Genomic DNA, 12,446 nt, shown 5'->3' with positions numbered 1-12,446 from the left:
GTGACTTATAAAGTCTTAAAAGATGCCTGTGTGAAAAACTGACAGCACATATCAAACGGGCTGAATCCACTGAGGCTGAGTGATGCACTGTTGGAACTGACACCTGTTTATTGCACAAAATTGATCAACTCTTCTCATGAATAGGATCTTAATATACGATCTATTTTTGGAATAGTTGCTGGAAAGAAAGAAAAGAAAAAAGCCTTTTTTCTATGCTCCAGGAATCATATGCTATTAAGGACTGCCAATAAGCAATCAAGAGTCTAGGTGTAGATCTTAATTAGCTCAGGTTGTTAGGAAGAGGTTTTTGATACACCTGATGAATTTATGGTATGATTGTGAATAGTATGAAAGGCATGAGTGTTTTGTTATAGGTGTGGTTTTTTTTAGCATTTCATCTATGTACATGAGAATTTTATAGATTAAATCATTATCACTAGCGCGTGTTCCTTATTTATAAATTGTTTATAGTTGATTTTTGAGGGTCTTGGGATTCCCTCTTTGGAACTTGCAGCTTAGGTGTTCTAGTCTCCTTAGCGCCAACTTCTGCTAATAAAGTTATTGTATTGTATTACGGGGCTGGAGAAGGACTCAGAGCTGCGCAGCTACACTCACGGCTAAGACAACTGCGCAGGCACAGCAGGACCTGGCGGCCATATTTATTGGCGCAAGTGCAGCCGGCCCGAGGGATCGGGTCGGGTCCCGACCTCATGCTGAAAATAAGAATAGCACCACAGCGGAATGAAACAGAGGGCGCAGATGGCATCCTCTGTGGATAAAACTTGCAGCCAGGTGTTTTACTTTTTTTTACCACTCTCGCCTTGTAAGTCCTTTTAAACACTTGCAGATTTAATAGGGAGGTGCTGGAAGGGGTGTGGCAAGCAAAACAGCAAAGTCAATATGAACTTCTGCACAGTCATGCAAATCCTCATGCGAATCCATTCACAAAAAATCATGCAGCAAACAATCAATGCTGTCCATACAGCTAAGTTAAAAGCTGGGATCTTCGTTACAAGAATAAAGTCTCTTGCGGACACCTACCTAGCTAAACTATAACCTATACAAATTTCAACTTGTGATTAGACACAGATGAGGGGAATTAGACAGGCTAAACTCTCTAAATACGTACAGGGTGCATTTGTCAACTCCGCTGCCTCTGTGTACACATGATGCCCCCTTCACATTTCTGACTGCCCTCTCATATGTGCCTTTCTAGAACCGGTCCTGCTCCCCGGCAGACTTCAGAAGAACTCGCAAGTGTTTTCAAAGACAGGCCCAGCCATACTGTGCATGCGTGCCTAGACTCGTGCGTGCGCAGTACAGATCCGCTTGTCTTCAGAACCACTCGGGGACACAAGTACTTGTGAAGCCTGCACAAGGAGTCCCAAAAGGTATTTGACGTTGCAGGTCAAATAATTTCAACAGGGAACAATACTGGAATAACGGGCGGGAAGGTTCTGCGGTATTGAGAGCTTTCCCTCTGCATAAGAATCTATCCTGAAGCAAGTTTGGTTCACTTCAAAGGGAACCAGAGACCTTTTAAACTAAAAGTTTTAGACATACCTGGGGCTTCCTCCGGCCCCATGTGCACGGATCGCTCCCATGCCGTCCTCAGCCTGCTCCCTCTTTGGTACCGCGTCCTGTAACTTCGGCAAGTCTCACCACATAGAGCAATATTCATTTATGGCACTGGGGTGGAGCAAGGACTCTAATATTAGTATGCCATATAGGCACATTGTGCACTCCAGTATTCTGGATGGGTATCTGGCTTTCACACAATGGGATGATTTGCACAACCAAGAAAAAAGACAGCCCATAAAGCTCAAACTGCTAAATAATCCAACACAAGGGAGTCAACTAGTCCACCAGTCAAGTGTTCAGAAAAGGCCTGTCAGTCGAAACTTTGAGTTGTTCTGTCACTATGGTATATTACATTGCTACAATTGCACAAAATCCAGGTAGAGACACAGTTTTAATCTTTTCTATTGCTTTTCTAGTGATGTATCATGGCATGGGAGATGTTTCTTGCCAACACAAATACTCTTTGTTTTAAAGGACAACCCGAGATCACATGATGAGATAGACATGTGTATGTATAGTGCCAAGCACACAGATAACTAGGCTGTGTTCCTTATTTTCTTTCTCTGCCTGAAAGAGTTACACATCAGGTATGAAAGTGACAGTTTCTGTCCGGGTCGGGACTGGGTCGGACTATAGCATAACCTTCACTGATAATTACAGCCATAAAATACTTTCCTGGCTGTCAGTAAATGGCTTCTGATAGCAGTAAAGAGATAAAAAGGGTAAATAATTCATAGATTTGAGCTCTTGCATACTTCAATAAAGGTGTGAGCAGAGACCATTTTTTATTATATATTGTATTTATAAAGCGCCAACATATTACGCAGCGCTGGACATTAATTTAGGTTACAGACAATATTTAGGGGTGACATACAGCATTATGACAATACATGAATACAAGAAAACCAGATCACGCAGCACAGTATGAGTAAACCATGAAACAGTAAAAACTTCAAAACTAGATTGAAATATAAAATAAAACTGGGTCAAAGTCATTTTTTAGGAGAAGGAGGATAGAAACAATTGTTTATCTCATCAGTTTACCACAGATGTCTTTTAAGAAGGCAAATTCATATTCAGAATGGAAAAAAACAAGAGCTGTCCTCATTTGTTTTCCTAGAACGAGAACTGATGTTTGACCGGAGCGGGGCTGTACAGTAAGTTGTATGTATACCAGTGTGGTAGCATTTTTTGCAACCTATCAGCATTTGCATCCTGCATGAGAAGGCAGCAGTACAAGAAGCGCAGACTACACTGTACCTGGAAATGTGATCCGTGGCCAGTCCACATACAGCAGCGGTGAGCCACACACACGAGGTTGCTAAGGACGCGGAGTGACTCCCAGTTACCACACCCGCCCATTCTCCTTTCCACCCTATCACATAGCTATTTTCACTACACAGCTCAGCCAGTCAGAGCGTAGCATAGCCTGTCACAGCGCGCCATGCCATTGGTTAGTGGTTGGAACTACACGTTCCATCATGCTCTGTTGTCACATGACGTCATTGACGGCAGGCAGAGAGAACTGACAGGCCTTCTTCCTGTGCTGGTCGGGTGTTGTTATCCTTGTCCTGCTGCTATACACCTGCTGTGGTGACGTCACGTAGTCGGCAGTCCCCGGGCTGTGCAGCGCCTTCACTAGCATGCAGCCCCGTCGGCCCGAAGGCTTCGATGGCCTGGGCTACCGGGGCTCCGCCTGGGGAAGGGGAGATGAGGGGCCGCCGCCACCCTACCAGCACGGCTTCCCAGCAAGGTCATTCAGCTCTTCCGGAGACCTGTCACAGCACTGGGTCACCACCCCGCCTGACATTCCGGGGAGCCGCAACCTGCACCGCGGGGAGAAAACCCCACTGTATGGAGGAGATGGGAGCATGGCGCTTCCTGGCCCGGGGGAGGAGAACAGCGCCAGCAGCGGGGGTGAGAGGCCAATGCAAGCTCGGACACATGGGGGAGCTGTGGCAGCACTATGCGTAGAAGGAGAGACCACTGCAGAGCTGTGTGAGGTCATGGCATGGTGTATAGACGTGGGGGAGGCTACTACTAGCAATGCATGGAGTAATGGGAGAGATCTGTCAAGGCACCATGCTGCATAAATGGAGAAGAGGCCACTGCTGGTGGGAATGCTATGACAGGCCATGTGTGGTGTATAGAATGGAGCTCTCAGGCCACTTCTGGCACAGAGTAATGTGGAGAGCAGTGCCAGGGCATGGCATGGCATATAGAATGGAGCTCTCGGGCCACTTCTGGCACAGAGTTATGTGGAGAGCAGTGTCAGGGCATTGCATGGCATATAGAATGGAGCTCTCAGGCCACTTCTGGCACAGAGTAATGTGGAGAGCAGTGTCAGGGCATTACATGGCATATAGAATGAAGCACAGGCCACTGCTAGCACGACTAATGTGGAGAGCAGTGTCAGGGCATTGCATGGCATATAGAATGAACCTCAGGCCACTTCTGGCACAGTAATGTGGAGAGCAGTGCCAGGGCCTTGCATGGTGTATAGAATGGAGCACAGGCCACAGCTAGCCTGACTAATGTGGAGAGCAGTGCCAGGGCATTGTATGGCATATAGAATGGAGCTCAGGCCAGTTCTGGCACAGAGTAATGTGGAGAGCAGTGCCAGGGCCTTGCATGGTGTATAGAATGGAGCACAGACCATCACTAGCCTGACTAATGTGCTGAGAAGTGTCAGGGCATTGCATGGCATATAGAATGAACCTCAGGCCACTTCTGACACAGTAATGTGGAGAGCAGTGCCAGGGCGTACATTTGAAATCGGCGCCGGTAGACTTGGGCACAGGATACAGCGGTATATAGCTGATCCTGCTTCTGCACAAGTCCGGGCCGATTTAATTATTATTCCCCCTCCAGGCCGACATGGATAGTGGGGGAATGAAATAATTCGGCTTCCAGCGATTGCTGGAGGCCGAATTATTATGTTTTTAAGCAACTTCGGCTCTGTCTTCTGACGGAGCCGACGTTACTCACTGAGCGCTTCAATAGGAATGATTCCTATTGAAGTCTATGGAGGCGCCGGCTGCGCCCAAATCTAGCAGCGCTGAAAAGCACTGCTCCGGTGCCAGGGCCTTGCATGGTGTATAGAATGGAGCACAGGCCACAGCTAGCCTGACTAATGTGGAGAGCAGTGCCAGGGCATTGTATGGCATATAGAATGGAGCACAGGACACTTCTGGCAGAGAGTAATGTGGAGAGCAGTGCCAGTTCATTGCATGTTGTATAGATGGAGCACAGGCCACTGCTAGCATGTAATAATGTGCAGTGCCAGGGCATTGTGTGCTGTGTAAATGTGGGAGAGGTCACTGCTGGCACAGACTAATTTGGAAAGCAGTGCCAGGGCATTGAGTGTTTTGTAGAGGTGGGAGAGGCCACTGCTAGCACAGACTAATTTGGAAAGCAAAGCCAGGGCAATAAGTAAAAGGAAAATGTGACTATTGGACCAGAACTGATGGAAAAACGTCTGAGCAGTTACAGAATTCCTGATTTGGGAATTTTCCCCTTTTTGCACCTACGTTGCTCCCACTCTCCGGCACATCAGACCAACTTGTGTGCACTTGGGTTTCCATTGTCACTGATGACATTAAAGGGGAACTGAAGTAAGAGGTATACGGAGGCTGCCATATTTATTTCCTTTTAATCAATACCAATTGCCTGGCAGCCCTGCTGGTCTATTTCTCTGCAGTAGTATCTGAATAACACCAGAAACAAGCATGCAGCTAGTCTTGTCAGATCTGACTTTAAAGTCTGAAACACCTGATCTGCTGCATGCTTGTTCAGGGGCTATGGCTAATAGTATTAGAGGAAGAGGATCAGCAGGGCTGCCAGGCAACTGGTATTGCTTAAAAGGAAATAAACATGGCAGCCTCCATATACCTCTCTCTTCAGCTCCCCTTTAAAGAGAACCCGAGGCGGGTTTTTTTAAATCTTAAGAGGACACAGGCATGTTCCGTGCCCGCTATGTCTATTACCGCCGCTAGTCCCCCTCCGGAGTCTGCTGTGCCTCCCTGAAAATATCGCCAGGCTAGCAACAATCTGCTTGTCGCTAGCCTGATTTTTACCTGCAGCCTGTTAATTTTTTTCCAGCATCGCCTCCCCCGCCTCCTCCATAGCATAGCTCCCCCCCCCCAACGCTCTCCGCCTCGCTAGCTTCCTCCAATCAGAAGCTAAGCCGCGACCCAGGAGTACTTCAGGGGGGATTAGCGGCGACAATAGAGAGGCATGTGACTGTGCACAGAACATGCTTCTGTGTCCTCTTAAAGGGAAAGTTCAGGGACTATCGGAAAAAAAAAATCCAAATCCACTTACATGGGGCTTCCTCCAGCTCGTGGCAGGCAGGAGGTGTCCTCGGCGCTGCTCCGCAGGCTCCTGGTGGTCTCCGGTGGCGCGCCAGGCCGGCTGCCAGGTCGGGCTTCTTCTGCGCTCCAATCTGCGTGTCACTGGTGCGCGCTGATGTCATCGGACGTCTTCCGGGCTGTACTGCGCAGGCGCAGTAGTTCTGAGCCTGCGCAGTACAGCCCGGAGGACGTCCGATGACGTCAGCGCGTACCAGTGACACGCAGATTGGAGCGCAGAAGAAGCCTGGCCTGGCCAGGTCGGGCGCGCCATCGGAGACCACCGGGAGCCTGCGGAGCGGCGCCGAGGGCACCTCCTGCCTGCCACAGGCTGGAGGAAGCCCCAGGTAAGTGGATTTTAGATTTTTATTTTTTTTCGATAGTCCCTGAACCTTCCCTTTAAAGAGACTCTGAAGCGAGAATAAATCTCGCTTCAGAGCTCATAGTTAACTGCCGCTATCGCGCCGCTAAACGGGGGTCCCTTCACCCCCAAACCCCCCACTGCAACACTTGGTCGCAGACTTGGTCGCTCCTGGAGGCAGGGCTAACGGCTGCAGCCCTGCCTCCAGTCGCATCTATCAGCAGTGCATCGCCGCCTCTCCCCCGCCCCTCTCAGTGAAGGAAGACGGAGATACGCGCTGACAGACGCGCGTGGGGCAGGGCTGCGGCGGTTTGCCCTGCCCCAACCAGGAAGCGCTCCCCCGCTGCACCGAGGAGATTTGGGGGTGAAGGGACCCCCGTTTAGCGACGCGATAGCGGCGGTTTAGCAGGGGCACACATGCCCCTGCTATCTATGAGGTCTGAAGCGAGATTTATTCTCGCTTCAGACTCTCTTTAAAGAGAGTCTGAAGCCTTATAAAATTGCTCTTTTATTTAACATTTATCTTTTGCACTATCACCATAGCTAAAACGCTGCATCCCCGCAGCAGAACGCTGTATTTAAACCACCTCCCCCCCCCAAATTCCAGGGCAAAAATCCACGAAGTCGTGGATTTTGCTGCTTTGGGAGGCAGAGCTTAGCGCTGTAGCTCTGCCTCCACTGGCGTCAATCCCTGCTGATCTCCTACTCCTACTCTCCTCCGCTCCTCTCAGTGAAAGAATACTGGGAGAGGCGGCGATTGACGCGAGTAGAGGCAGAGCTACAGCCCTAAGCTCTGCCTCTACCAGGAAGCGATCTCCTGCAGCTGCCCGTTTGCAGTAGCTGCCACCACGGGCAGCTGCACTTCCTGGTCTGCAAGTATGCAGACGAATCCCAGAAGCTGTGCCATGCACAGAAAAAGGCTGCTAAGGCAAGTGATTCGGACAACAGCAGCATTATCACCTATGGCAGAGTTTCCCTGCGCAATTTGTTTGTGGGGAAACTTTGCGAATTCGACCTGATTTCCACAGCAGTGGAAACGGGCCCTCAAAGTTTTTTGGTTTTTTTTTTTTACTGAGAATCTTAGAGACCTAGTCATAAACTACCAGTAAGACAGTCAGTACTAGCATCTTTTTTTTAAATGTATTTATTATATTTATGAAGCACCAACATATTACGCAGCGCAACACTTTCATTATGATTGTGCCCAAACAGTGCACTGTTTTAAGAAACGGGTGGATGCATAATGCCAGGTGGCAGAGGTCTACTGTTGCGTAACATCAATCCACAGCATGTAGCCTGATAAAGCCAGTATATTTCTCATGCCCTCCTCAATGCTTGTGTCAACTGAGGAAGATGTGAAGTATTTAATTGGCTCCATGCTTTACTCTCTTTTAAATACATATAATAAAGGACCTTCCCTGTTTAAGGTGCCTATACATACATAGTTACATAGTTATTTGGGTTGAAAAAAGACATCCCTCCATCGAGTTCAACCAGAGAACAAAGTACAACACCAGCCTGCTCCCTCACATATCCCTGTTGATACACTCAACTACAGGCTACATGCTGTGGATTGATGTCAAGATCAAAAGAATAGATTGGACAGGATGGAAAATTTAAAACAAATGGGGGGGGGGGGGGGGGTAAGAGCATCAGCAGATTAATGGGCCTATAGCTTTCCACTGCATTAAACAGTTGAACTCTGCAATTCTACCGATTTTCAATAGATCTCCTGATGTGTAGTGTATGGTAGGAATGTACTCCTTCTTAATTGATCCTGTTCAGAAAGGAATAAATCAGTTTGGAACACTGGGTGGAAATCTATAAGTGTATGGCCAGCTTTTAGAGCCCTTTCGGGTGGGCAGTTGAACTGCGCACTCGGTGAGCAGTTACCAGGCAGCAGCAGAGAGTATTTACCAGTTAACAGCAAGCAGTTGTGAGAGTTCAACAATCTTTTCACTGCCTATCAACTGCTCGTGTGAAAGGGACCTTAATTGTGCAGACATCTCAACCAATTATGTGTTTTTCTCTGTACTTACCTTTAATTGTTTTTCCTTGCAGATCAGCTGAATCGGTTTGCAGGATTCGGTATTGGACTTGCAAGGTAACGCTGCCAATATATGTTTTGATGTGGTTGTCCTGAAACTTTATCTTAAAGAGAATCTGTACTCTAATATTCTTACACTAAAAAGCATACCATTATATTCATTATGTTCTCCTGGGCCCCTCTGTGCTGTTTCTGCTACTCTCTGCTGCAAACCTGGCTTGTAAGGGCTCTTTCACATTAGGGCAGATTTTGTGCATTAACGCAAACGTTTGCGTTAACCAAGGTAAGATGAAAGTCCATATACTTTCATTTTACCTTTCACACCCGACGCTGCGTTTCGAAGCGTTGCTGTTCCGACGCACCCGGGCACAGCTTTTCATCCAATGCACCCGCGAGCCGGCGTTTTCCGTCAGGTTTAATTACCAGCTACCGCCGCTGATTGCGTCGCACCGCAGATACCCGACGACACGCCGCAGGCAGACAACAAGTGCAGGAGAACGGCTCCTGCTCGCGTTGTCTGATGTGAAAGAGCCCTAATTAACAGTTTTAGGCAGTGTTTACAAACAAACTAACCAGCTTCTGATAGGCTCACATAAGCAGAGTGTGTGAGTCATACAGAGCCTGCAGGGGGCCTGGAGGGGGTGTGTATAGCTTCTACCAATCACAAGCAGCCCTGCACATTCCACACATTCCAGCATTAGCCCGACTGTGCCGACAGAAGGAAACAGATTAGATCATATAACAGAGATAACACAGCCACTGTGCAATTAGGAAAAGCTGCAGTAAGCCAGAGCACATTAGAACAGGCAAAGGAACTTATAGGATAGAAGAACTAAGGCTAAAAAGTTTATTACAGAGTCTCTTTAAAGCTTTGCTCCGTGCACAGATGTTTTCCTGGATCTGCATAGGAGCTTAAAGCAAACATGGGAGGCTTGTAATGCATATCTATTGATACTTACCTCGGGAGTGGTGAGCCTCTGGAACCTAAAGAGACTTCCCCTGTCGTCCTACACAGACCCCTCCCATCACTGGGACCCATGAAGTATGGCCTCCATGCGCATGTTCACCTGCTCAGGCTCCGGTGGAAATAGACAAGCCTTATAACGTTGAGCTGTGTTTCGCACCTGCGCAGTAGCACAGACCTGTTTCAACCCGGCTATTGCAGAAGAGAGCCAAGTAAGACGGAGCTAGCGTGCACGTGTGACGTTTCGATTTTTGGGGTTCCCCCCGCTGGAGCGAGATTACGGAGAATGAGGGAAGCCTCTTTTGGATCCAGAGGCTCCCTTCCCCCACCCACTTTTTGCTACAGGGTCCCGTTAATGTTATGGTGGCCATACATGTATAGATGGCCATCCAATTTGGCAAGCAGATCAATCCCTTTGTGATCAGAGAGGGATTGAATCCCTCCATACGCTGCACACAGATTTTCATTAGATTTTACCGAGAAATCTATTGGACCGCAGCGTTGCAGGCTATGGTAAGGGCTAACGTGCCAAGAGAGGGTGGACAAACTGGGCTTATTTAGCTTGGAAAAAAGGCGACTGAGAGGTGACATGTAAAAATAATAATGTAATCAGATTTGTGACAGTACGTAGGACTTTTTATTTTCTTTATTTTTTTTTAGAGAAGTGGCAAGTAATGTTGACTTGATTGACCCTTCCTAAATATGGGATATTATTATATAGTCACAGAGAAATTCTATTTTTAAAATGTTAAAGTGAACCTCCGGACTAAAAATCTACTCAGCAGCACTGAGAAGGCTTGGTGTTTCTTTAACAGTTTCACAGCAACCGAACTTTGTTTCTCTTATACAAGCCTCATTTTTAGCTGCATTTTTACCTAAGCTCCACCCACCAAAGAAAATAAAGCCCGGGCTTTTTTCCCCTGATGCTGTGCCGAGCATGATGAGATTTCGTATGTTGTTATTCACGTTGCCTAGCAACTGGGAGAGGTGCTCAGGACAGTTGGAACTGTGTCTTATGCTCCCTGTCACCTCCTTTCAACCAAAAAGATGGCTGCCATCATGAAATCAAACATTTGCCTGTTCTTTTAAAACAGTGTGAGTAAGAGATTATATTACCTATCTTATTTCAATTAACATAACTAATGTAACTTAATGACAGTATGTTTGTTTAGGCTGGAGTTCCTCTTTAAGTCATCCAAATTATTTGCTGCAGTTTTAACATTTTGAACACACAGCCCTATTGCCCAAGACAAAGGAAAAATGTTACAAAAGCATGGCAACCACTATTTTTTAATGGCAATGTAGTCATGAAAATGTGGCTTCACCCGTCATATCTTGGCCTTGATTGGGTCTCTTTTTCAGCACACTACAGTTTTTGCCCTGTCTTCCTCCGAGTTGTCTTACATTGTTTTTAAGTAATAAGCTACACTACAAAAAAAGGTGGTTGTATTGAGGCAGCCCTAGAAAGAGTATCTGTTGTTTCTAATGCACTGTATTACAGTTTCTCTTTATGAATATGCTTGCCCCAAGTACATATGGTTTACTTACTGTGCACTTTCTTACCAAAGTCTCTTTACAGAAAATGTGTTGGCTCACCCGTGTATTGTCTTGCGCCGACAGTGCCAGGTAAATATTGTAGCTTTAATTAGCAATGCATGTTAACAAGTACCTTCCTGCCTCCTATCTGTATCCTCATCCACCATCAGGGAATTGTTCAAATCAAACGTGATGATGAAAAACAAAGGTTAGATATTTACCTCCATTGCCTCTGGGTGATCCAGAAGCTTCTTTGATCCTCCTTCGGCCCACTGCTGCTCGCAGGGACCCTCTTTGTTGCAGCCACATTCCCGTCCGTGTACGAGTGTAGCTGCACAACACGTGGCAAGTACAGCCTGTATGGTCTTGTTCTGGTCTACTGTGTTGCCTGCTTCTTGGGAACAAAGTGGTTCTAAATTTACAAGAAATAAATGTAGCTCGTTGTTATCTGAGGTTTTTTTTAATAAAGTTATATAAAAGTTAAAGCAGTAGGATTAGCCATACTATGCCAGGGGAATAAAACGCATATTTATGTAGATAAATACTTGATCTATTTGCATATCACATGTATTGTACTCTCCACAGTTTGATTTCAGTGAATGTTATTTAGTTAATGAAGAGAAGTCTGTTCCTAGTGGGAACCATGTCTTTTGCCCACAGTTTAGGTTAAATCCTGATGTCATTTCTGCCCTTTACTTTTTTTTTCTTTTCTCCTCCAATCGCTGAGTAACCTCAGCCTTGCTTGTAAACACAAGTGAGCAGAGGATCATGTTTCAGATAAGCAGCCAGGCAGGGAAATAAATGGAGGAGGAGGAATATATTATAGATAAAAAGAACCCCCAGCATACAACTGTTTGGCATTGACTACTAAAGGGTCAGTCAGGGCCAGGACAAGGTCCTCCAGCACCCAAGGCTGAGACACCAAAGTGCGCCCCTCCATCCCTCCCACCCCAGCCGTCACACACTGATTGCTATTAGACTAAGAGGTGCCACAGGGCCCCCAACACCTCAATCTCTAGTTATCTGGCTTACAGTCTCTGCCATGTATCCCCTTTTCTTATTTCTCTCTGCTTCAAACACAATAGGGGAATGATAGCTGAGTGAGTTGTGTGCCCCTTCCTACACTGCGCCCTGAGGCTGGAGCCTCTCTTGGCCCGGGCCGGCCCTAGGGTCAGTGCTCCTTAAGTATGTGATGACTCCAAATCATAGCAGCAGAAAAAGTTTTGAATGCAGGATTAGCATCTTTATCACTTATGCACTTAGACCAGTTGCTGTTAAAATTAGATTTTTATGACAATCCCGCTTTAATGTACAAAGACATGAGCCTCACTAGTCTATGAGAGCTCATGGAGAAGTGTGCGATCTGTCCGATCAGGTGATGTGTTAGGCTAGGTTCACAGTGGTCAGTAGTGAGTTAGAATAATGCGATCCATTACACCGCAGTACTGTGAGCAGGCTCATAGAACTGTATGGAAAGTTTGCTGACAGGCAGAATTATTCAGCAATGCAACTGAGCACAGTGAACTAGCCCTAAGGTTCTGATTTGATAATCGTGATCATGTACTACAGTAGGAAGTTATCGCAGCCTTGCAATTTCATCCGCTGACT

General features: G+C 46.8%; 2 protein-coding genes across 3 annotated transcripts in view; one reads left to right on the top strand and one right to left on the bottom strand.

The window, feature by feature from the left end:
- The window catches only part of TMEM232 (transmembrane protein 232), a 299,472-nt gene extending 296,509 nt beyond the window's left edge, over window positions 1-2,963 (bottom strand). Inside the window, exon 1 of one of the 2 annotated variants that reach the window (XM_068247370.1) lies at window positions 2,842-2,963. The gene's annotated coding sequence lies outside the window, so the exon portion shown is untranslated. The remainder of the gene's footprint in view (window positions 1-2,841) is intronic. The other variant, XM_068247365.1, reaches the window with a different exon arrangement.
- Window positions 2,964-3,082: 119 nt separating this feature from the next.
- Window positions 3,083-12,446, top strand: part of SLC25A46 (solute carrier family 25 member 46) — a 28,222-nt gene continuing 18,858 nt past the window's right edge. The window contains exons 1-3 of the mRNA XM_068247378.1: window positions 3,083-3,498; window positions 8,353-8,395; window positions 10,871-10,928. Of these exons, the coding sequence (XP_068103479.1) occupies window positions 3,225-3,498; window positions 8,353-8,395; window positions 10,871-10,928 (375 nt within the window). The 5' untranslated portion in view covers window positions 3,083-3,224. The remainder of the gene's footprint in view (window positions 3,499-8,352; window positions 8,396-10,870; window positions 10,929-12,446) is intronic.

Source organism: Hyperolius riggenbachi, chromosome 1, assembly GCF_040937935.1.
Source record: "Hyperolius riggenbachi isolate aHypRig1 chromosome 1, aHypRig1.pri, whole genome shotgun sequence".
In the NCBI taxonomy this organism is placed as follows: domain Eukaryota; kingdom Metazoa; phylum Chordata; class Amphibia; order Anura; family Hyperoliidae; genus Hyperolius; species Hyperolius riggenbachi.
Note: the sequence above shows the minus strand (reverse complement) of the source record. Positions and strands in the feature narration are given on the sequence as shown.